A 26,261-nucleotide genomic window follows, 5' to 3' on the forward strand; every position below is an offset into this window, starting at 1 on the left:
CAGCCAATAGGGGAGTTAGTTCAATTCGGCAGGAGGGTTTTGTGGGCTCCCACGATCCACGATAAGGAGGGGGTCACCCACACTCACCGGACACGAGTGTCCTGCTCGATGTCAACCCAGAAATCAGAGCCGGAGCTCTGGTCCCCATCACCGGGACTGTCTGGAGCTCCAGTCTCCACTCCCTGGGACTGTCTGGGGCTCTGGTCTCCGCTCCCCGGGACCGTCTGGAGCTCCGGTCTCCACTCCCCAGGACCGTCTGGAGCTCCGGTCTCCGCTCGCCGGGACCGTCTGGAGCTCCGGTCTCCGCTCCCCGGGACTGTCTGGAGCTCCGGTCTTCACTTCCCGGGACTGTCTGGAGCTCTGGTCTCCGCTCCCCGGGACTGTCTGGAGCTCCGGTCTCCGCTCCCCGGGACTGTCTGGAGCTCCGGTCTCCGCTCCCCGGGACTGTCTGGAGCTCCGGTCTCCGCTCCCCGGGACTGTCTGGAGCTCCGGTCTCCGCTCCCCGGGACTGTCTGGAGCTCCGGTCTCCGCTCCCCGGGACTGTCTGGAGCTCCGGTCTCCGCTCCCCGGGACTGTCTGGAGCTCCGGTCTCCGCTCCCCGGGACTGTCTGGAGCTCCGGTCTTCATTTGCCGGGACTGTCTGGAGCTCCGGTCTCCGCTCCCCGGGACTGTCTGGAGCTCCGGTCTCCGCTCCCTGGGACTGTCTGGAGCTCCGGTCTCCGCTCCCTGGGACTGTCTGGAGCGGGGGTTCAAACCCCGAAACTTCTGACTCAAAGGCGGGAATGCTCCCATTAAACCAAAGGCTCTGGTGGGATATTGCATGTATAACCTTGTCTTTACCCATCACCCCCTCCTCTCCAATTGTACCTTCATCCATATCCCCCATCTCTCCAATCATATCTTCATCCATCTCCCCTACCTCTCCAATCATATCTTCATCCATCTCCCCTACCTCTCCAATCAGATCTTCATCCATCTCCCCCACCTCTCCAATCATATCTTCATCCATCTCCCCTACCTCTCCAATCATATCTTCATCCATCTCCCCTACCTCTCCAATCATATCTTCATCCATCTCCCCTACCTCTCCAATCATAACTTTATCCATCTCCCCCATCTCTCCAATCATATCTTCATCCATCTCCCCTACCTCTCCAATCATATCTTCATCCATCTCCCCCACCTCTCCAATCATATCTTCATCCATCTCCCCTACCTCTCCAATCATATCTTCATCCATCTCCCCCACCTCTCCAATCATATCTTCATCCATCTCCCCTACCTCTCCAATCATATCTTCATCCATCTCCCCTACCTCTCCAATCATATCTTCATCCATCTCCCCTACCTCTCCAATCATATCTTCATCCATCTCTCCTATCTCTCCCACCTCTCCACCTCTGACTTCTTCCACCCTTCCTACCTCTCCGATCGTGTCTTTAAACCGCAACCAAGAGAGGGCCAGCACCTGTGATGGAGGCGGGGGTCGGGGGTCGGGGGGCAGGGGGAGTGTTAAGTAAATATTGCTGAATAACAGATTGTCCTTTCACTTCCTTCCAGGTGAACTGTATGACCTTGATTCCTCCTCTCTTCAGCTGAAAGTTATTGCCTATGTAAGTCTTCACACTACTAATTTTGATCTAAGATTTTTGCTCTCATCTGTTTCCTTGTAACCTGGTAAACATTAACCCTTACAGACTGCAGGCAGGTCCTGGCCTTGCTATTTTTCAGCTTGCACACTATGTTTCAGGACCGAGCTCACATGTTGCTGGGTCAAAATCCTGGACCTCCCTTCCTAACAGCACTGTGGGAGAACCTTCACCACACGGACTGCAGCGGTTCAAGAAGGAGGCTCACCACCACCTTCTCAAGGGCAATTAGGGATGAGCAATAAATGCTGGCCTCGCCAGCGACGCCCACATCCCATGAACAAATAAAAAAAAACATGATTTCAAACCCCTTGCCCTTGTTTATAGATCCCTCCATGGTCTCACTCCCCTCTCCACCTTTCGCCAACCTTCACCCCACCCGATTTCTGTAACCTCTTCTAGCTCTCACCCCACCTCCGTAACCTCTTCCAGTCTTTGGTCCACTCTTCCTCTCCACTCTTCTGCACCCTTTGCTCTTCCAACTGTGTCTATTTTTTCAGCATTGGTGACAGATTCTTCAGCCATTTTTCTCCCACTCCCTGGAACCTGCTCCCTAAACTCCTCCATCTTGCTTAAAGCCTCCTTAAAACCTGCATCTTCAACTGGGCCTCCCACTCCCACCTCCCCAACCTCTTCGAATGGCCTTCACCTCTGACTCTGCCTTCATCTACTTCCCCTAGCTCTCTAACCATGTCTTCTTCCACCCCTCCTATCTCTCCACCCGTCTTTTCATCCATCTCCTCTACCTCAGCAATGATGCCTTCTCCCACCCTTCCTACTTTTTGTAATACATATATGAGCGCTTGGGTTGTGGGCAGAGCTGGCAAGTCGGTATTTATTGCCCGTTCCCAGTTTCCCTGAGGGCATTAAGAGTCAACCATCTAGTGTGGGACTGGAACCACATGTAGGCCAGACCAGATAGGAGTGGCAGGCTCCCTTCCCTGAAGGACATTGGTGAACCGGTTGAGATTTTATGACGGAACAGCAGCTCTCATGATTGCTTTACCGGGTGCCAGCCCAAAAATCACCAGATTTTACTGATTTCACTTAGTCCTAACTTGGCACGGTTGGATTTGAACTGGAAACCTCTGCGCTAGCTGGTCTAGTACCACGTCCACCAGCCTACGGTACCCAATCGTACATTTCTCCATATCCCCAACCTCTTCTCCAAAGACCAGCTCGGCTCTGACAGCTGATTTATGAAGTTTGGGACTTCTTGCTTCACTAAAGGTGTGATGTAAATGCAAGGTGTTGATACTTGAGGGAATAAATTTTTGCATTTTGAGAAGAGACACAACACAAGAAATATAACTTCCTGATGTGAATTCCATCACTGCGTGCTGCATTGATCATTGCACTGTACAATCTTACTGCTTTAAGGGTGTTTTATTTTATGAATAAAATGGAAGGGGGGGGGAAACCTCCAGACACGAGGCAAGGAAAGCTCCCAGTGGTGGAAAGCTTTGGGAACCATAGGTCCAAAGTCACCTGTTACCCACCTCAGTTCTGTAACCTTAATCCCCTTACCCAACAAAAATCTATCCATCTCTAGTTTTGAAATTTTCAATTGACCCCCAGCCTCAACGGCGTTTTGGGGGAGAGAGTTCCAGATTTCCACTCCCCTTTGTGTGAAGAAGTGCTTCCTGACATCACCCCTGAACGGCCTGGCTCTAATTTTAAGGTTCTGCCCCCCTTGTTCTGGACTCCCCCCACCAGAGGAAATAGTTTCTCTCTATCGACCCTATCAAATCCTTTAATCATCTGAAAACACCTTGATTAGATCACCCCTTAATCTTCGATACTCGAAGGAATACAAGCTGAGTCTGTGCAACCTGTCCTCATAATTTAACCCTTTTAGCCTCGGTATCATTCTGGTGAATCTGTGCTGCACCCCCTCCAAGGCCAGTTTATCCTTCCCGAGGTGCGGGGCCCAGAACTGAACTCAGTCTCCAGGTGGGGTCTGACCAGAGCTTTATATTAAGAGCGAAGGAGCGGGACGCAGCTTCTAGGAAATGCCTGGCCTGTGTCTCCTCGGGCCGAACACCATTAATGCAAAGGGAGGGCTAAAGCAGTCAAGTCAGCTTCTGTCAGTGAAGCTCTTTAATCCAACGCTTCAGCATTTGGGAGTGGGCTTGTGGTGACTTTCCCTTTCTCTGATATTTTGGGTATCTGACCCTTGCTCAGCCCCTGGCCCGGCAGCAGGAAATTAGGGCCTCTTTGCCGCTGAAATTTTCATAGTTCTATGTTGCATATTGGAAAAGAAACTTGAAGTGGGCACTTCTCTTGGCCTACGTCACCCACCTCCCATGGAGATCTGAAACACACACACACACACACACACACACACACAATCTCAAAAATAACATTAGCACCTGTCGCCCGCCTAAATTTTTTTTTTACAACCAGACATCTGTTGTGTGACTCAATTCTTTCCAGGGTTCCTGATGTAAACTGCTATTGTGAGTCTGTTTATCTACCCAGTAAAGATAGCTGCATCAGTCGCAGTGAATTAAACATGGCGTAAACATGGACTATCTCCCTCGCCAGTCCCACCGCCATTGGACTTCATTAATCTCCTTGAGAGTGACAGTCCATGGCCCTGGGACTGAGCTTTTAGTAGGGGAGTGGGGCTTCATCTTGTAAGCACAGCTGGGAGTCCTTGAATGCTTCTTGCAAATATTTATCTAAACCGGCCCCCGATGTGTCCCTCCCGCCTTCTTGTGCAAATACACATGTGCCGATGTTTAACTAATTCCGGCGATGGCAGACTGTTTAAGTCAGCTTGGTCGCTGACGTACGACACTGTTTACAGCAGCCTCTTAGCAAAGTTCACCATCAGGGACCCCCTTCAAAGAGCGCATTTTACCATCAGGGACCCCTTTCACAAAGGGAGTCTCTCCATCAGGACCCCTTTTAAATAGACAGTCTCACCATCAGGGACCCCTTTTAGAGAGCAAAATACTGCGGACGCTGGAAATCTGAAATAAAAACAGAAAATGCTGGAGAAGCTCAGCAAGTTAGAACTAATTCGTTAGTTCCGATGAAAGGTCTTCGACCTGAAACATTAACTCTGTTTCTTTCTCCACAGATGCTGCCTGACTTTCTGAGCTTCTCCAGCATTTTCTGGTTTTATTACCCCTTTCAAAGAGGGAGTCTCACCGTCAGGGACCCCTCTTAAAGAGGGAGTCTCACCGTCAGGGACCCCTTTCAAAGAGGGAGTCTCACCGTCAGGGACCCCTTTCAAAGAGGGAGTCTCACCGTTAGGGACCCCTTTCAAAGAGGGAGTCTCACCGTCAGGGACCCCATTCAAAGAGGGAGTCTCACCTTCAGGGACCCCTTTCAAAGAGGGAGTCTCACCGTCAGGGACCCCTTTCAAAGAGGGAGTCTCGCCGTCAGGGACCCCTTTTACAGAGGGAATCTCACCGTCAGGGACCCCTTTTAAAGAGGGAGTCTCACCGTCAGGGACCCCTTTTACAGAGGGAGTCTCACCGTCAGGGACCCCTTTCAAAGAGGGAGTCTCACCGTCAGGGACCCCTTTCAAAGAGGGAGTCTCACCGTTAGGGACCCCTTTCAAAGAGGGAGTCTCACCGTCAGGGACCCCTTTCAAAGAGGGAGTCTCACCGTCAGGGACCCCATTCAAAGAGGGAGTCTCACCTTCAGGGACCCCTTTCAAAGAGGGAGTCTCACCGTCAGGGACCCCTTTCAAAGAGGGAGTCTCGCCGTCAGGGACCCCTTTTACAGAGGGAATCTCACCGTCAGGGACCCCTTTTAAAGAGGGAGTCTCACCGTCAGGGACCCCTTTTACAGAGGGAGTCTCACCGTCAGGGACCCCTTTCAAAGAGGGAGTCTCACCGTCAGGGACCCCTTTTAAAGAGGGAGTCTCACCGTCAGGGACCCCTTTTAAAGAGGGAGTCTCACCGTCAGGGACCCCTTTTACAGAGGGGGGTCTCACCGTCAGGGACCCCTTTTAAAGAGGGAGTCTCACTGTCAGGGACCCCTTTTACAGAGGGAGTCTCACCGTCAGGGACCCCTTTCAAAGAGGGAGTCTCATCGTCAGGGACCCCTTTTAAAGAGGGAGTCTCACTGTCAGGGACCCCATTCAAAGAGGGAGTCTCACCTTCAGGGACCCCTTTCAAAGAGGGAGTCTCACCGTCAGGGACCCCTTTCAAAGAGGGAGTCTCGCCGTCAGGGACCCCTTTTACAGAGGGAATCTCACCGTCAGGGACCCCTTTCAAAGAGGGAGTCTCACCGTCAGGGACCCCTTTTAAAGAGGGAGTCTCACCGTCAGGGACCCCTTTTAAAGAGGGAGTCTCACCGTCAGGGACCCCTTTTACAGAGGGGGGTCTCACCGTCAGGGACCCCTTTTAAAGAGGGAGTCTCACTGTCAGAGACCCCTTTTACAGAGGGAGTCTCACCGTCAGGGACCCCTTTCAAAGAGGGAGTCTCATCGTCAGGGACCCCTTTTACAGAGGGGGGTCTCACCGTCAGGGACCCCTTTTAAAGAGGGAGTCTCACTGTCAGAGACCCCTTTTACAGAGGGAGTCTCACCGTCAGGGACCCCTTTTAAAGAGGGAGTCTCACCGTCAGGGACCCCTTTTAAAGAGGGAGTCTCACTGTCAGGGACCCCTTTTAAAGAGAGAGTCTCACCATCAAAGCCCCTTTTTAAAGAGTTTTATCATCAGGGACCCCTTTAATAAAAGAATAATTTAATATTTTTTTCAATTATTTAAAAAAAAATGATAATTTAATTATTGAATTAAATGGTTGCCAAATATTATCATTCCCTTTCTTTATTTGCTCTAGAGAGTGGGTAATGCTGACAAGGCCACATTTATTGGCCATCACCAGTTGTCCTGAGAAGGGGCTGGTGGGCCTTCTTCTTCAACCACCGAGCAATTGTATTGTTTTTTACAACGAAGTTTGTCTGCGGCTGTCTATCAAAGGCCATTGGGAGGTCCTGAGAGCGTTTGAGGTATCTCAGCCAACCATTCTCACAAAATCTCTGCCAGGAATAACTTGACTCAAAGTAAAACATTGGGAAGATTATCTACAGATTTGATTTGGCCCAAAGGGAATATCTGAAATTGGGAACTGGGCTGACTCTCTTCCCTGTTGACGAATCAAATCATAGGATCATAGCATCTTTCGGCATAGGAGGAGGCCATTTCGCCCATCGTGTCCGTGCCGGCTCTTTGAAAGAGCTATCCAATTAGTCCCACACCCTCTGACCTTTCCCCACAGACCTGCAAATCTTTTCCCCTTCAAGTATTTATCCAATTCCCTTTTGAAAGTTATTATTGAATCTGCTTCCACCGCCCTTTCAGGCAGCGCGTTCCAGATCAGAACAACTCGCTGCGTAAAAAAAAATTCTCATCTCGCCTCTGGCCCTTTTGACAATTACGTTAAATCTGTGTCCTCTGGTTACCGACCCTCCTGCCAGTGGAAACATTCTCATGCATCCCTTCGATCTGGGCAGATTTTCGACACAGCTCCCAGAGGTGAAAGACCAGTGTCTGAGTCACTGTGTGTCCCAATCCCCTCATGGACCATTTTATACCAAAGGCGATACACAGAAAGAAGTTGAATGTGATGATGAAACAATAATGTTGCATCAAAGTTTCAAAGCGAGTTTCTCTCAGTCTGGGCTGTTCTCGCCTGAGATATATTCCGGGACTGGCCTGCAAAGATAAGGGAGACTATTTGCACAGAATTTAAAATTCATGTGGCGTTGGTTAAAACACGATAACTAGGCGGCCGTAATATTTAAAAACTCTCGGCAAACACTCAGCTGTTCAAACTGCACCATGGTGAAACGACGACCTTTCGTGACCCCTCACCTTTATCTGCGAATGCAGCTCATTCAGTAATGGTGTGTTTCTGTTCGACCAGATGCAAATTACCCGGAATCGAATTAATTTATTTCTGTTGACCCTTCGCAAACAGCGGGCCGTTGGCCATGAAGGGGGAAAGAGACCCTGCTACTTTGGGGGGCAAATTTATTTAAAGGGGCATCGTTAGTTAGAATTCTGTGCCCAGACTTGGTCACCCTTACAACAAAGCAACAATGGCAACTTGCATTTATATAGCCCCTTTAGCATAGCAAAACATCCCAAGGCGCTTCTCAGGGGTGTAATCAGACAAAATAATTGACACTGAGCCAAAGAAGGAGATATTAGGAGAGGTGACCACAAGCTTGGTCAAAGAGGTAGGTTTTAAGCAGATTCTTAAAGGAGGAGAGAGAAGCAGAGACGTTTAGGGAGGGAATTCCAGAGCTCAGGGCCTAGACGGCTGAAGGCACGGCCGCCAATGGTGGAGCGACGAAAATCAGGGATGGGCAAGAGATCGGAATTGGAGGAGTGCTGAGATCTCGGAGGGTTGTAGGGCTGGAGGAGGTTACAGAGATAGAGGGGGTGGGGGGCGAGGCCATGGAAGGAATTGAACACGAGGTTGAGAATTTTAAAATCGAGGTGTTGGTGGGCAGGGAGCCAGTGTCGGCCAGCGAGCACGGTGGGCGATGGGTGAACGATCCCTTGAAGAAAGATGCCAAGGCCACTGAGCGGGTGCAGTGGAGGTTCACTCAGATGATTCTTGGGACTGGAGAAGGTGTAAAAAAGATTTACTCAGATGATACCAGAACTGAGCGGCCATAATGATCAGGAAAGACCGAACAGACTGGGGCTCTTTTCTCTAGAAAAGAGAAGGCTGAGAGGAGACCTGATAGAGGTCGTTAAAATTATGAAAGGGTTTGATTGGGTAAACATAGAGAAGATGTTTCCACTTGCGGGGGAGACCAGAACTAGGGGGCCATAAATATAAGATAGTCACTAATAAATCCAATAGGGAATTCAGGAGAAACTTCTTTACCCAGAGAGTGGTGAGAATGTGGAACTCGCTCCCACAAGGAGTAGTTGAGGTGAATAGTATAGATTCGTTTAAGGGGAAGCTGGATAAACACATGAGGGAGAAAGGAATAGAAGGATTTGCTGATAGGGTGAGATGATGTGGGGAGGGAGGAGGCTCGTGTGGAGCATAAACCCCGGGCTAGACCTGTTGGGCCGAATGGCCTGTTTCTGTGCTGCACATTCCTTTTAATTCTTTGTAATTCTTTGGGACGAGAGGCTTTAAGTTATGAGAGAATAGAGTTGAAGCTTTGGGGGCGAGGGAGGAGGGTGACAGATTGAATCTGTCCACTATGGCGGCCGATATCAGCACGCCAGCGTTGCTGCCTTGATGCCGTAGATGCTGTGTATAAAATGACTAACTCATGCCGGCTCTGCTTTCCTTACAGCTGCAGAAGGAGACTCAGTCAACATGTTGCTGTATGTTGGTCCTATCAGAAGATAACAACCAGCTCTTCTGTCAGGTCAGTGCAGTGGCTGGAGGGGAATGGGTCGGGGAGCTCTACACTTCTGTTCAGAATTCTGGGCATTGAAACGTTTTGAAAACAACAGATGAGAGACAACCATTTGCCTCAGTGTCAGCTGTGGCTCAGTGGGTAGCAGGCTCACCGCTCAGTTAGAAGGTTGTGAGTTCGACTCCAGAGACCCCAAGCTGACACTCCCAGTGCCAGTACTGAGGGAGTGCTGCACTGTCAGGGGTGCTGTCTTTTGGATGTGACATTAAACCCTGACTGTCTCCTCAGGTGGATATAATAGATCCCATAGCCACTATTACAACAGTGACTACACTTCAAAAATACTCTGTTGGCTGTAAAGTGTTTTGGGATGTCCTGAGGCTGTGAAAGGTGCTATATAAATGCAAATTCTTTCTTCCTTACCATTGTCTCCCTTCAAAGATGGTGTGGCCATCGATGTAATTTTATAGACAGAGGTGTCTTTTGGTGGGTCCATCAAAAAGATACTCTGTATCTAACCCGTGCTGTACCTGCCCTGGGAGTGTTTGATGGGACAGTGTAGAGGGAGCTTTACTCTGTATCTAACCCGTGCTGTACCTGCCCTGGGAGTGTTTGATGGGACAGTGTAGAGGGAGCTTTACTCTGTATCTAACCCTGTACCTGCCCTGGGAGTGTTTGATGGGACAGTGTAGAGGGAGCTTTACTCTGTATCTAACCCGTGCTGTACCTGCCCTGGGAGTGTTTGATGGGACAGTGTAGAGGGAGCTTTACTCTGTATCTAACCTGTGCTGTACCTGCCCTGGGAGTGTTTGATGGGACAGTGTAGAGGGAGCTTTACTCTGTATCTAACCCGTGCTGTACCTGCCCTGGGAGTGTTTGATGGGACAGTGTAGAGGGAGCCTTACTCTGTATCTAACCCGTGCTGTACCTGCCCTGGGAGTGTTTGATGGGACAGTGTAGAGGGAGCTTTACTCTGTATCTAACCCATGCTGTACCTGCCCTGGGAGTGTTTGATGGGACAGTGTAGAGGGAGCTTTACTCTGTATCTAACCCGTGCTGTACCTGCCCTGGGAGTGTTTGATGGGACAGTGTAGATGGAGCTTTACTCTGTATCTAACCTGTGCTGTACCTGCCCTGGGAGTGTTTGATGGGACAGTGTAGAGGGAGCTTTACTCTGTATCTAACCCGTGCTGTAACTGCCCTGGGAGTGTTTGATGGGACAGTGTAGAGGGAGCTTTACTCTGTATCTAACCCGTGCTGTACCTGCCCTGGGAGTGTTTGATGGGACAGTGTAGAGGGAGCTTTACTCTGTATCTAACCCGTGCTGTACCTGCCCTGGGAGTGTTTGATGGGACAGTGTAGAGGGAGCTTTACTCTGTATCTAACCCGTGCTGTACCTGCCCTGGGAGTGTTTGATGGGACAGTGTAGAGGGAGCTTTACTCTGTATCTAACCCGTGCTGTACCTGCCCTGGGAGTGTTTGACTGACTCTGCACGCACGAAATGGAAAATTGTTCTATTCCCCAGCAGGAACATTCTTCATCAAAAATATTGAGATAACATCACCTCTGTTGCTATGGCAATCCTATCCACGGTACGAGGTTAATTTATAATGAATCCTTGGTGTCTAACTGAAGGAGCGGTGAAGTTGAGCAGGAAAGGCTTTAATCATGTTCGAATGCAGTACTTTGTCAGCTCCTGTGAAGGAAGGCGGCCTCCATTCACTCTAGAGCTCTTACAATGAATACAGTCATTAAAATTCTTTGGATAAAGTGCTTCTTCATTTCATCATCCTCGCAGTGTTACACTCAGGGCCAACATCTCAATGGAGCCAAGCTAATCAGCATATGTTATCTTCCATCCATCCAGCTTTCCCTGCTAATAACGGCCTAAGCTCGTAACTGTCCTCCAGCTGCTCGAGAGCTGGAACGCGCTGCCTGATGGCGTGGTTGGTGGGAGCAGCTTCAATAGTCAGGTTCAAAAGGGAATCGGACAAAGAATTGATCAGAAAAATAATTTGCAGGGCTGTGGGGGGGAAGGGGCCTGGTGGAGTGGGACTGGAGAAGCCGGGATTGTTGTCCTCAGAGCAGGGAAGGTTAAGGGGAGATTTAATCGAGGTGTTCAAAATCATGAAGGGTTTTGATAGAGTAAATAAGGAGAAACTGTTTCCAGTGGCAGGAGGGTCGGTGACCAGAGGACACAGATTTATGGTAATTGCCAAAACAACCGGGGGGGAGATGAGGAGAATTTTTTTTACGCAGCGAGTTGTTATGATCTGGAATGCGCTGCCTGAAAGGGCGGTGGAAGCAGATTCAATAATAACTTTCAAAAGGGAATTGGATAAATACTTGAAAAGGAACAAATTTGCAGGGCTATGGGGAAAGGGCAGGGGAGTGGGACTAATTGGATTGTTCTTTCAAAGAGCCAGCAGAAGCACGATGGGCCGAATGGCCTCCTTCTGTGCTGCATCATTCTATGTTTTTTCTTTAACTTGTTCTGGAGATGTGGGCGTTGCAGGCAAGGCCGGCATTTATTGCCCATCTCCAGTGGCCCTGAGGAGGTGGAGGTGGGCCTTGTCCTTGAATCGCTGCAGGTGGTTTTGATACGACTGAGTGGTTTGCTGGCCCATGTCAGAGGGCAGTTAAGGGTCAACCACATAAGGTGGGACCGTAGGGGCCAGATCAAATTGGTGGGTTGTGGGGGGGGGGGGGTCCAGCAGGTTCTCTTCCCTGAAGTTGGGTTTCCACAAGAATCCAACAAGCAGCACACAGATTCCCAGATTCATTTAATTCACTTTCACCACTCGCCAGAGTGGGACTTGAACTCAAGACCTCCAGAATCGCCAACTCTGGTTGGACGTATTCCGAGAGGTTTCACCACATGACCCTCCCGCCACAAACTGCCCCGCCCCCACGCTCCCGCCATTGGTCCATCCTCCAGGCCCACCGCCTTCCCACGGCCAATTGGAAAGGCAACAGACTCTTTCTTACCTGATTGGACTAATCTTGCCTTTTAGCGAAACAGTCTTTTCCCCATCTCCAATATTTTTGTAACTATTAAATGAAAGTGTTTAAAGAAAATGAAAAAAACAGTTTTTTTTAATGCCCCGATGATTTTTCTCCCCAGGTGTTTTGCTCGTAGCAGTGTCCTGGAGATCAATCTTCAATTCCTGGAGATTCCAGGGTATTCCTGGAGGGTTACATATTACATACATGGAACATACAACACAAAACAGGCCATTCAGCCCAACTGGTCTATGCCGTTACTTATGCTCCACATCAGCCTCCTCCCAACCTATTTCATCTCCCCATACCAGCATATCCTTCTGTTCCTTTCTCCCTCATGTGTTTATTGAGCTTCCCCTTAAACGTACCTATGTTATTCGCTTCAACTAATCCTTGTGGTAGCGAGTTCCACATTCTAATCCTAATAAGAAACATAAAACATAAGGAATAGGAGCAGGAGTAGGCCATACGGCCCCTCGAGCCTGCTCCGACATTCAATAAGACCATGGCTGATCTTTGACCTCAACTCCACTTTTCCCCTTCGATCCCCATATCCCTCGATTCCCCTAGTGTCCAAAAATCTATCGATCTCAGTCTTGAATATACTCAACGACTCAGCATCCACTGCCCTCCGGGGTAGAGAATTCCAATGATTCACAACCCTCTGAGTGAAGAAATTTTTCCTCATCTCAGTCTTAAATAGAAACATAGAAACATAGAAAATAGGAGAAGGAGTCGGCCATTCGGCCCTTTGAGCCTGCTCTGCCATTCAATATGATCATGGCTGATCCTCTATCTCAATGTCATATTCCTGCTCTCTCCCCATACCCCTTGATGCCTTTTGTGTCCAGAAATCTATCTAGCTCCTTCTTAAATATATTCAGTGACTTGGCCTCCACTGCGTTCTGTGGTAGAAAATTCCACAGGTTCACCACCCTCTGAGTGAAGAAATTTCTCCTCATCTCAGTCCTAAATGTCCTACCCCGTATCCTGAGACTGTGACCCCTCGTTCTGGACCCCCCAGTCAGGGGAAACATCCTCCCTGCATCCAGTCTGTCTGGCCCTGTCAGAATTTTATATGTTTCAATGAGATCCCCTCTCATTCTTCTAAACTTGACCCAAGTCGACCCAATCTCTCCTCATTCGACAGTTCTGCCATCCCAGGAATCAGTCTGGTGAACCTTCGCTGCACTCCCTCTATGGCAAGTATATCCTCTCTTAGATAAGGAGACCAAAACTGCACACAATACTCCAGGTGTGGTCTCACCAAGGCCCTGTATTAATGCAGTAAGACATCCTTGCTCCTGTACCCAAATCCTCTTGCAATGAAGGCCAACATACCATTCGCCTTCCTAACTGCTTGCTGCACCTGCATGTTTGCTTTCAGTGACTGGTGTACAAGGACACCCAGGTCCCTTTGTACATCAACATTTCCCAATCTATCACCATTTAAATAATACTCTGCCTTTCTGTTTTTCTTTCCGAAGTGGATAACTTTACATTTATCTGCATTATACTGCATCTGCCATGTATTTGCCCACTCACTCAACTTGTCTAAATCGCCTTGCAGCCTCTTTGCATCCTCCTCACAACTCACAATCCCACCAAGTTTTGTGTCGTCAGCAAACTTGGAAATATTACATTTGGTCCCCTCATCCAAATCATTGATATATATTGTGAATATCTGGGGCCCAAGCACTGATCCCTGCGGTACCCCACTAGTCACCGCCTGCCACCCCGAAAAAGACCCATTTATTCCTACTCTCTGTTTCCTGTCAACCAATTTTCAATCCATGCCAGTATATTCCCCCCAATCCCATGTGCTTTAATTTTGCACACTAACCTCTTATGTGGGACTTTATCAAAGTCTGACCCCTTACCTTGAGACTATGATCCCTAGTTCTAGACTCTCCAGCTCAGCATCTACCCTGTCAAGCCCTGTAAGAATTTTATACGTTTCAATGAGATCACCTCTCATTCTTCTAAACTCCTGAGAATATAGGCCCATTCTACTCAATCTGTCCTCATAAGACAACCCTCTCATCCCAGGAATCAATCTAATGAACCTTTCTTGCACTCCCTCTCAGGCAAGTATATCCTTCCTTACAGTACTCCAGGTGTGGTCTCACCAGAGCCCTATATAATAGCAGCAAGACTTCCTTACTGTAATACTCCAACCCCCTTGCAATAAAGGCGAACATACCATTTGCCTTCCTAATTGCTTGCTGTACCTGCATGTTAACTTCCTGTGATTCGTGTACAAGGACACCCAAATCTCTCTGAATACCAACATTTCTTAGTCTCTCACCTTTTAAAAAATATTCTGTTTTTCTATTCTTCCCAACAAAGCGGATAAATTCACATTTCCCCACATTATACTCCATCTGCCACCTTCTTGCCCACTCACTTAACCTGTCTATATCCCTTTGCAGCCTCTTTGTGTCCTCCTCACAGCTTACTTTCCCACCTAGCTTTGTATCGACAGCAAACCTGGATACATCACACTCGGTCCCCTCATCTAAGTCATTAATATAGATTGTAAATAGCTGAGGCCCAAGCACCGATCCCTGCGACACCCCACTAGTTACAGCCTGCCAACCTGAGAATGACCTGTTTATCCCTACTCTCTGTTTTCTGTCCATTAACCAATCCTCAGTCCATGTTAATATATTACCCCCAATCCCATGAGCCCTAACCTTGTGTAACAGCCTCTTATGTGGCACCATATCGAATGCCTTTTGAAAATCCAAATATACGACATCCACTGGTTCCCCTTTATCTACTCTGCTAGTTACATCCTCAAAAAACTCTAATAGATTTGTCAAACACGATTTCCCTTTCATAAAACGATAATCATATTTTGATTTTCTAAGTGCCCTGTTACTACATCCTTAATAATAGATTCTGGCATTTTCCCGACTACCGATGTCAGGCTAACTGGCCTGTAGTTCCCTGTTTTCTCTCTCCCTCCTTTCTTGGGGTTACATTTGCTACCTTCCAATCCGCGGGGGCTGTTCTAGAATCTAGGGAATTCTGAAAGATCACAACCAATGCATCCACTATCTCTGCAGCCACCTCTTTTAAAACCCTAGGATACAGGCTATCGGGTCCAGGGGATTTGTCGGCTTTTAGCCCCATTAATTTCTCCGGTACTTTTTCTTTATTAATCTTAATTACTTTAATTTCCTCACCCTCATTAGCCCCTTGGTTCCCCACTATTTCCGGTATGTTTTTTGTGTCTTCTGCTGTGAAGACAGATACAAAATGTTTGTTTAACGTCTCTGCCATTTCCTCTGGGTTGCACCAGAGCCACTACTGTGCCCAATGTCGACCCAAGGGTAATTGCCCTTGTGAAGGGTCATTTCCATCACAGCCAAGCCTGATCTTGTCCTTGCTCCACATGCTCACTCCCCCCACCGTCCCCCCCGCCCCCCCGGGGTCACTGAGTGGCAGTGAGGAACGAGAATCCTTGGCTGATTTTCCCCTCTCGTTAGAGGATGGTTGTTCTCACTTAAAATTCTCATCCTTGTTTTCAAATCTCTCCGTGGCCTCGCCCCCCCTCCCTATCTCTGTAACCTCCTCCAGCCCTACAACCCTCCCAGATTTTTTTATTTTTTATTCGTTCACGGGATGTGGGCGTCGCTGGCGAGGCCGGCATTTATTGCCCATCCCTAATTGCCCTTGAGAAGGTGGTGGTGAGCCGCCTTCTTGAACCGCTGCAGTCCGTGTGGTGAAGGTTCTCCCACAGTGCTGTTAGGAAGGGAGTTCCAGGATTTTGACCCAGCGACAATGAAGGAACGGCGATATATTTCCAAGTCGGGCTGGTGAGTGACTTGGAGGGGAACGTGCAGGTGGTGTTGTTCCCAGATCTCTGCGCTCCTCCCATTCTGGCCTCTTGTGCATCCCCGATTTCCTTCTCCCCACCATTGGCGGCCGTGCCTTCAGCTGCCTTGGCCCTAAGCTCTGGAATTCCCTCCCTAAACCTCTCCGCCTATGTCTCCTCCTTTAAGACGCTCCTTAAAACCTACCTCTTTGACCAAGCTTTTGGTCACCTGTCCTAATATCTCCTTTTGTGGTTCGGGGTCAAATTTTGTTTGATAATTGTTTGAGTCACTCCTCAAAATAATACGGTTCACAGCATTGAATGTGAGACGGTCACAGATTTATTAAGCTTACAGTAATAATTATAATGGACAGTAATTAAATGCACACTTAACAGCAGCACTTACGCAAAACCTTGTGAGTCTTTAGCCGGAGAATCCAAACACGTTCCAGTTCCGAGCTCGGTGTACTTGGCTGATCAGATCCTAATCAAAGTCCTAACACCCACTTTTTATACCTTTTTTTTCCCCTTGTGCGTGACAATTCGCATGTTCCACAGCATCACCTAATACACAATTATCATTCATGGAATTACATAGAATGTACAGCACAGAAACAGGCCATTCGGCCCAACTGGTCCGTGCCGGTGTTTATGCTCCACACGAGCCTCCTCCCTCCCTACTTTATCTCCCTCTATCAGCATATCCTTCTATTCCTTTCTCCCTCATGCATTTATTTAGCTTCCCCTTAAATGTTTCTATGTTCCAACACTGATTTGCCTATTCTGGCCGTGCAGCCATCGATCCATAACCCCCTAACTTGACTCACACTCCTTAACTTTCTCGATCCACAATCTTTCTCAGGCAGGTGTTTATCTTTCAAGGCTCGAATTAACCAAGAAAGCTTTGCTGTCTGCTGCAGAACTTTTGATCAACTAATAAGAACATAAGAACATAAGAAATAGGAGCAGGAGTAGGCCATACGGCCCCTCGAGCCTGCTCCGCCATTCAATCAGATCATGGCTGATCTTCGACCTCAACTCCACTTTCCCGCCCGATCCCCATATCCCTTGATTCCCCTAGAGTCCAAAAATCTATCCATCTCAGTCTTGAATATATTCAATGACTCAGCATCCACAGCCCTCTGGGGTCAGAGAATTCCAAAGATTCACCACCCTCTGAGTGAGGAAACTCCTCCTCATCTCAGTCCTAAATCGCAGATCCCTTACCCTGAGACTATGGGGGGTGATTTTAAACCCCAAGAACGGGTGAGTTGGGGGCGGGTGGGAGTTGAAAATAGTTGTTTTTTGGGCCGCGAACGCAACCCGGCTTTATTTCCGGGTTTAAAGTCAGCGCGGAAAAGTACAGGCTTCCCACTGGGAACACAAAGTCCGAAAATTTTGCGGTTACGACCCAAAAAAACCCAACTATTTTCAACTCCCACCCGTCCCCAACCCACCCGTTCTTGGGGTTTAAAATCACCCCCCATGTCTCCTAGTTCTAGACTCTCCACTCAGGGGAAACAGCCTCTCTGCATCTACCCTGTCAAGCCCTCTAAGAATTTTACACGTTCCAATGAGATTGATGATAGGTATGTCACCAGAATGTCTTTTAATTAAGTTTACTGTCTGAACCGACCATTGATTTTCACTGCATTCTGGATTAAACACACATTTAGCAAAGCCTGCCTTATGATTACACTTTCATTCTAACAAAGACTCGCTTAACAGACAAAAGCTAAAAGTTAACACAAAGAGAAATCAGTCACAGTACCATACTAGCGGACTTCGAGACAGTCCGAAAGGGCGGTGGAAGCAGATTCAATAATAACATCCAAAAGGGAATTGGATAAATCCTTGAAGGGAAAAAATTTGCAGGGCTACGGGGAAAGAGCGGGGGAGTGGGACTAATTGGATAGCTCTTTCAAAGAGCCGGCACAGGCACGATGGGCCGAATGGCCTCCTCCAGTACCTACTATGATACCAAGAACCCTTTCCTTACGCTCCCTTAACCAGAGGCACTGAGGCCAATGGTAATACTTTCTGCTGCCATCCTAACTGGGATCAGTGTGTTCAAATCCAGAGCAGGGGTGACCTTTCTGGCGTATTCTCTGTACCAAAGTGGGCAGTGCTGTTACCTGCCTAACCGCGGCGGCAGTGCTGCCCAGAGCAATCCAAATCCCGGGTGACTGAGGAGTCCAAATCTGTAGGTCATCAGAGGCAGAAGCCAACGCTGGTTGGAATAACATCTCGTCACTCCAGTTGCACTCACCTCCTTGTTACCCTCTGAATAAATGTTTTAACTCATTGCTCTGATTTCCCATCCCCCCACCCCCCATTCCCTGCAGGTTGTCGGAGATAAGGTCCTGGGAGAGGAGATCACCTTCCCGGTGAGTTCCCAAAGGTTTGAATCGTGGTCCATCGCGCCTGATCTGTATTCTGTTTGAGTTATTTATTAGCCAGCAAATCCAGGGAGATTTCTGTCTCGCGCTGGGCCGAGCAATTTTGCTTGTATTCAGCTCGGTGGGTATCACTTTCGCCTCTGAGTCAGAAGGTCGTGGGTTCGAATCCCACTCCAGAGACTTGAGCACAAAATCGAGGCCGACACTCCCAGTGCCGGCACTGAGGGAGTGCTGCACTGTCGGAGGTGCCGTCTTTCAGACGAGACGTTAAACCACGGCCCCGTCTGCCTGTTTAACTAGACATAAATGAGCAGGGGAGTTCTCTACATGATATTACAGTATTCATATATTACAGTACTAATGGTGCTTACCACCTGATATTACAGGAAGAATGATACTCAATACATCTTATTACAGTACTAATGGTACTCAGATATTACAGTACTAATGGTACTCACCACCTGGTATTACAGTGATAATGATACTCACTACATCTTATTACAGTACTAATGGTACTCAGATATTACAGTACTGATGGTACTCACCACCTGATAGTAAACTATTAATGGTACTCAGATATTACAGTACTAATGGTACTCACCATCTGATATTACTTGACCAATGGTAGTTACTTTCTGATATTACAGTACTAATGATATTCTCCTGATACTACAGTAACAATTATACTCACCACCTGATATTACAGTACCAATGGTACTCACCTCCTGATATTGCAGTACAAAAGGTACTCACCTGATACAGTACCAATGGTACTCACCTCCTGATACTACAATACCATGGTAGTCACCACCTGATATTACAATACCAATGATACTCACCCCCTGATATAACAGTATCAATGGTACGCACATCCTGATATTGCTGTACCAATGATACTCACCTCCTGATATTACAGAACCAATGGTACTCGCTTCCTGATATTACAGTACCAATGGTACTCACCTGATATTATAGTACCAATGGTACTCACCTCCTGATATTACAATACCAATGGTACTCACCTCCTGATATTACAGTACCAATGGTACTCACCTGATATTACAGTAACAATTATACTCACCACCTGATATTACAGTACCAATGGAACTCACCTCTTGATATTACAGTACCAATGGTACTCACCTGATATAGTACCAATGGTACTCACCTCCTGATATTACAGTACCAATGGTACTCACCTGATATAGTACCAATGGTACTCACCTCCTGATATTACAGTACCAATGGTACTCACCTGATATAGTACCAATGGTACTCACCTCCTGATAATACAGTTACCAATGGTACTCACATCCTGATATTGCTGTACCAATGATACTCACCTCCTGATATTACAGAACCAATGGTACTCGCTTCCTGATATTACACTATCAATAGTACCCACTTCCTGGTATTACAGTACCAATGATACTCACCTCCTGATATTACAGTACAAATGGTACTCACCTGATATTACAGTAACAATTATACTCACCACCTGATAATACAGTACCAATGGCACTCACTTCCTGATATTACAGTACCAATGGTACTCACTTCCTGATATTACAGTACCAATGGCACTCACTTCCTGATATTACAGTACCAATGGCACTCACTTCCTGATATTACAGTACCAATGATACTCACCACCTGATATTACTGTGCTAACTATCCTCTCAATGTGTTATTACAATTCTACTTTCACTCACCACTGGATTTGACAGTACTAATAGTACTCAGTTGTCAGGAGTAACAGTGTTGACTTTAGTGTAAAGCATGAATCCGACATTCGTGGTATTTTTAACCTGTCGCCTCGACCAATATAAACACACCAGGGATTGGCCATGTGCAGCCAAGTCAACCAGCACTCTTGTGCCTTCTGATTGGCTAGCAGAAACAGCCTTTGGCAACTGATTATTAGCCAATCACGGCTCACTCCCACCTACTAAATGGAGGATGAGAGCCAGAAGGAAGCAGACAGGAGGGGAACAAAAAGTTGTAAAGTCGCGATATGTTTTTTTAAAAAGAAAATGATGGTGGGGCGGGGGTCTGGGGTCTGGGGTCTGGGGTCTGGGGTCTGGGGGCGGGTGGCTGGGGGCTGGGGGCTGGGGGCTGGGGGCTGGGGTCTGGGGTCTGGGGCCTGGGGCCTGGGGGCTGGAGCTAGGTGGGTGAATGGCCAGAGGTTTCTAGGCTAATGTGTCAGAGAGTGCAGTTAGATTGCTGCTCCTGTGGGAATTGGATAAGCGATGGGCCGGCAGAGAGGGGAGGAGGGAAATTGGCTCTTTCCAGTTGCTCTCGATCTGCTCACCTTCATATTGTGCCTCTAACTTATTTCACAGTTGTCGTTTGGTCACTTGGAACAATCAGAGGAAAACGCGAAATCAATGACGCTGAATGACATTACCAAGGTGAGTGTTCACCTGGCTCAGTGGGCAGCATTCTCGCCTCTGAGTTAGAAGGTTATGGGTTCAGGTCCCACTCCAGGGAGTTAAGTACAAAATCCAGGCCAGTGCTCCCAGTGCCAGTATTAAGGGAGCCATGATGTGGAGATGCCGGTGATGGACTGGGGTTGACAATTGTAAACAATTTTACAACACCAAGTTATAGTCCAGCAATTTTATTTTAAATTCACAAGCTTTCGGAGGCTTCCTCCTTCCTCAGGTGAACGATGTGAAAATTGTTCACATCGTTCACCTGACGAAGGAGGAAGCCTCCGAAAACTTGTGAATTTAAAATAAAATTGCTGGACTATAACTTGGTGTTGTAAAATTGTTTACAAGTATTAAGGGAGTGCTGCACTGTTGGAGGTGCTGTCTTTCTAATGAGGCCTTATCTGCCCTCTGAGGTGGATGTAAAAGATCCCATGGCACTAATTTGAAGAAGAGTAGTGGCATTCTGGGCTAATATTTATCCCGGTGACCTGGGCCAATATTTTTCTCTCAACCAACATCGTTAAAACAGATCATCTGGTCATTATCACGTTGTTTGTGAGATCTTGCTGTGCTCAAATTGGCTGCTGCGTTTCCTACATTACAACAGTGACTACACTTCAGAAGTACTTTATTGGCTGTAAAGCGCTTCGGGATGTCCTGAGGTCGTGAAAGGCGCTATATAAATGCAAGTTCTTTCTTTCCTTCCTGCCCCCCAGCAGTGCATCGTAGGATTCTTGCCTTGGGCAGGTGGGGGCATCAGGGCTTTAACATGTTAGTCCATAGGATGAGCTAGGGTGACTGTATGCCAGACCTTTGGGTCTCCTGCTATGTGGGGGTACGGTGGTGTACTGGTTATGTTACTGGACTAGTAATCCACAGGCCTGGGTGAATAAACTGGAGAATATGAGTTCATAATCCCACCCGGTTTAAAGAAATCGGGAATAGAAATCTGGTATCAGTAAAAGTGACCAATGAAGCTGCCAGATTGTCATATAAAACCCAACTGGAAAATCACTAATGGCCCTTAGGGATGGAAACCTGCCTCCCTTACCCTGGTCTGGGCCTATATGTGACTCCAGTCCCACACCAACCTGGTTGACTCTGTTCTCTGATGTGGCCTAGCAAGGCATTCAGTTGTAGCGATTCAAGAAGGCGGCTCACCACCAACCTTCTCAAGGGGCAACTAGGGATGGGCAATAAATGCCGGCCTTGCCAGTGATGCCCACATCCTGAGAATAAATAATATGGAGATGTCCACTGGGAGTGGGCCTGTATCTCTGGAGGATCTGAGCTTTGAAAGGCACTCTGAGTCTACTGGAGTCCCTGTCAAACCTTTCTAAATATCCCTATCAAAGACTCCCATCAAATCCTGCAACTCCTCCCAATAGCAACCAGGAAACCCTCATAAGCTGCACCTTGAACACCAAGTTGAGGGATAAATTTTGGCCAGTAGGCCGGGGAGAACTTCCCATCTCTTCTTCATCCCAAAAGAAGGGGATCAAAAAGTAACGTGGGGAAGGGGAGCCCATGGTAGACCATGGGCCGGGAATTTCCTTCGAGGATCATCTTCTGAACAAATGGGACCTCACCTTCTGACAAATGGAGCATCACCTCCAGTTGGTTGGGTCCACTTCAGGCGGTGGATGGAACGTAAGAAAGTCCTGGAGTCAGAAAAGCCCCTTTCGGCCCCCCCCCCCCCCCCGTTCAATCTCACTCCATCCTGAGTCCACAGTCGGGAATCTCCTCAGAGCTCCGTCGTCGTGACTCTGCCGCACGTGCGGCGGGAACGGGGATGGCGGATGAGGAAATTCCTGGCCCGTGTCCATCGTGGGCTCCCCTCCCACGCTGCCTGTTGATCAGAATGATGCCGGGGGCTAAAAGGGTTAAATTGTGAGGACAGGATGCACAGACTAGGCCTGTATTCCCTGGAGTTTAGAAGATTAAGGGGTGATCTAATCGAGGTGTTTAAGATGATTAAAGGGTTCGATCGGGTCGATGGAGAGAAACTATTTCCTCTGGTGGGGGGGAGTCCAGAACAAGGGGGGCAGAACCTTAAAATTAGAGCCAGGCCGTTCAGGGGGTGATGTCAGGAAGCACTTCTTCACACAAAGGGGAGTGGGAATCTGGAACTCTCTCCCCCAAAAAAGCTGTTGAGGAAGGAGAAAATCTCCGAAAGCTTGTGAATTTAAAATAAAATTGCTGGACTATAACTTGGTGTTGTAAAATTGTTTACAATTGAGGCTGGGGGTCAATTGAACATTTCAAAGCTGAGATTGATAGATTTTTGTTAGGTATTAAGGGTTATAGAACCAAGACGGGTAAAAGGGGTTAAGGTACAGATCGGCCATCGTCCAGTTGAATGGCGGAACAGGCTCGAGGGGCTGAATGGCCTCCTCCTGATCCTATATTCCTTCCTCTGTTCCCTATTTTTGGGAAGAAGAGCAGGGGGAGTTCTCCCCGGTGTCCTGGGGCCAATATTTATCCCTCAACCAACATCACTAAAAGAACAGATTATCTGTCGTATCATAGTATCGTACAGCACAGAAGGAGGCCATTCGGCCCATCATGCCTGTGCCGGCTCTTTGAGAGAGCTACCCAGTGAGTTCCCCGCCATCCTGCTCTTTCCCCATAGCCTTGTGAAATTTTTTTTCCCCTGTAAATGCCGGTCATTATCTCCTTGCTGTTTGTGGGATCTTGCTGTGCGCTAATTGGCTGCCGCGTTTCCTACATTACAACAGTGACTACACTTCAAGAAGTACTTCATTGGCTGTAGAGCGCTTTGGGACGTCCTGAGGTTGTGAAAGGCACGAAATAAATGCAAGTTTGTTCTTCTTTCTTTCTTTCTTTCTTTCTTTCACGTTCCTTTCCTCCCTTTCAGGAGCAGCACAAACAACTCAACAGCATCCTGGGATTCGAGGTATACTCCATGCTGTGTGTTCCCGTCACCTGCAGAGCAACAAAGCAAGTTGTCGCCTTGGGCTGTGCGTTTAACAAGCGAGCAGGCCAATAGTGAGTACAACATTGCAAACCATTAAAAGTCGCGACACAGGTTAACAAAGCCATTAAAAAAAAGTGCAAACCGAGCACCGGGGATTCATTTCCAGAGGAATATAATTGAAAAGCAGAGAAGTTATGTTAAACTTGTATAGAACCTTGGTTAGACCACACTGGGAGTCACTGCGCCCAGTTCTGGTCTCCATGTCATAAAAAGGTGCAAAAAAGATTTACAGGATGATACCAGAACTAGGAGGTTATAACTATCAGGAAAGACTGAACAGGCTGGGGCTCTTTTCTCTAGAGAAGAGAAGACTGAGGGGTGACCTGATAGAGGTCTTTAAAATTATGATGATGTTTGATAGGGTAGACGTAGAGAAGATGTTTCCACTTGTGGGGGAGACCAGAACTAGGGACCATAAATATAAGATAGTCACCAATAAATCCAATAGGGAATTCAGGAGAAACTTCTTTACCCAGAGAGTGGTGAGAATGTGGAACTCGCTCCCACAAGGAGTAGTTAAGGTGAATAGTACAGATACATTTAAGGGGAAGCTCGATAAACACATGAGGGAGAAGGAATAGAATACAGGTGAGGTGCCTGAAGATTGGAGGGTAGCAAATGTTGTGCCTTTGTTTAAGAAGGGCGGCAGGGAAAAGCCTGGGAACTACAGACCGGTGAGCCTGACATCTGTAGTGGGTAAGTTGTTAGAGGGTATTCTGAGGGACAGGATCTACAGGCATTTGGAGAGGCAGGGACTGATTAGGAACAGTCAGCATGGTTTTGTGAGAGGAAAATCATGTCTCACGAATTTGATTGAGTTTTTTGAAGGGGTAACCAAGAAGATAGATGAGGGCTGTGCAGTAGACGTGGTCCACATGGACTTTAGCAAAGCATTTGACAAGGTACCGCATGGTAGGTTGTTACATAAGGTTAAACCTCATGGGATCCAAGGTGAGGTAGCCAATTGGATACAAAATTGGATTGACGACAGAAGACAGAGGGTGGTTGTCGAGGGTTGTTTTTCAAACTGGAGGCCTGTGACCAGCGGTGTGCCTCAGGGATCGGTGCTGGGTCCGCTGTTATTTGTTATTTATATTAATGATTTGGATGAGAATTTAGGAGGCATGGTTAGTAAGTTTGCAGATGACACCAAGATTGGTGGCATTGTGGACAGTGAAGAAGGTTATCTTCCGTGGCCTCCTTCCGTGCTGTAACCTCTCTATGATTCTATTTTGACTGCACTGAGCGTGGGCTGGCATTGTCGCGATCGCCACCTCCCCCTCCTCCGTCGCCCGCTCCAAACCTCCGCCCCTGGGACTTACCTCCCTGCCGCTGCCGCTGAGACCAGCGGCCCACCGCTCGTGCTCCTCAAATACGCGAGCTGCCTGCGGAGGCGCGACGCGACAACGTTAATGAGGCCCAATTGCGGGCCGGCCTGGTGCCTCTCGGTCGGGGCTCGAGTACAGGCCCGGACCGATTCCTATCCCTTCACCTCCTCCCTTCGTCCTCAAGCTCATTCTTTCCCGGAGCCTCAAAACTGTGAGATTTCCCCTCCCCATAAAAGCCTACAGATGTTAAACCGAGGGCCCCGTCTGCCCTCTCGGGTGGACGTAAAAGATCCCACGGCCGCCTTTTCGAAGAAGAGCAGGGGGGAGTTCTCCCCGGTGTCCTGGGGCCGATATTTATCCCTCAACCAACATCACCAAAAAACAGATTATCTGGTCATCATCACACTGCAGTTTGTGGGATCTTGCTGTGCACAAATTGGCTGCTGCGTTTCCCACATTACAACGGTGACCACACTTCAAAAAGTGCTCCATTGGCTGTAAAGCGCTTTGGGACGTCCTGAGGTCGTGAAAGGAGCTTCTTCTCACCGAGATCTGCTGGCATTAAAAGCCTGAGATATTACTGGGAGAATGGATGTAAAGTTTATAAGAGGCCCTTGAGCTTCAATGGGAAACACCCGAGTGGCCCAAGAAGGCAAAAAACCTTGGAAAATCTGGGGAATTATTGTTCAAAATACCCCCCTGCCTCGCAGATTTTCATATTGTATCGTTGCTATGGAGATGCTTGAGGAGGGGCTTCCCTTCCCACTAGGCCGCTGCTGGAGTGGCTTCACTCCGAGCAACGGGGGAGGGGGCACACAGTCTCAGGACAGACCCCCAAGAGGCCTGGCCTCGAGACAGCGCACCACAGCTGGGCAATTGCAGATGTGCCCGGCTTGTTGCACCGTTTTCTGGGGTCGAGGGTCGCTGGAACGGTCCTCTGGCCAGTCCGGGAGTGGGGGGGGGGCCGTTGTTTCCAGTGGAGCTGCTCCGGAGGGGCCTGGCAGGGGGAAGGGTGGATTTGGGTGGGGGGGCCTTACCTCGAGGGTCTCCATTAGGGTTGGCAGCTCCTCCAGGATTGGCCCTGGAGTCTCCAGGGATCGAGGCTCAATCTCCAGGACACTGCTGTGAGCAAAAACTCCCTGGGGAGAAAAATTACAGGCCGGGGATTGGGGTGGTGGGGGGCATTTCAAAAAAAAATGTGTGCGACTCTCTTTGGTTATAAAGATATTGGAGACGGGATAAAAAGGGCCGTTTGACCGATGGTCAACGGT

The 26,261-nt window shown here is 48.2% G+C and overlaps 1 protein-coding gene across 2 annotated transcripts in view; it reads left to right on the top strand.

Annotated features, from left to right (window-relative positions):
- Nucleotides 1-26,261, top strand: part of LOC137322682 (cGMP-dependent 3',5'-cyclic phosphodiesterase) — a 275,396-nt gene that overhangs the window by 161,286 nt on the left and 87,849 nt on the right. For both annotated transcript variants that reach the window (XM_067985615.1, XM_067985616.1), the window contains exons 8-12: nucleotides 1,561-1,613; nucleotides 8,938-9,012; nucleotides 18,176-18,217; nucleotides 20,572-20,640; nucleotides 23,543-23,673. In XM_067985615.1, the coding sequence (XP_067841716.1) occupies nucleotides 1,561-1,613; nucleotides 8,938-9,012; nucleotides 18,176-18,217; nucleotides 20,572-20,640; nucleotides 23,543-23,673 (370 nt within the window). The remainder of the gene's footprint in view (nucleotides 1-1,560; nucleotides 1,614-8,937; nucleotides 9,013-18,175; nucleotides 18,218-20,571; nucleotides 20,641-23,542; nucleotides 23,674-26,261) is intronic.

This window comes from Heptranchias perlo, chromosome 6 (genome assembly GCF_035084215.1).
Source record: "Heptranchias perlo isolate sHepPer1 chromosome 6, sHepPer1.hap1, whole genome shotgun sequence".
NCBI lineage: Eukaryota > Metazoa > Chordata > Chondrichthyes > Hexanchiformes > Hexanchidae > Heptranchias > Heptranchias perlo.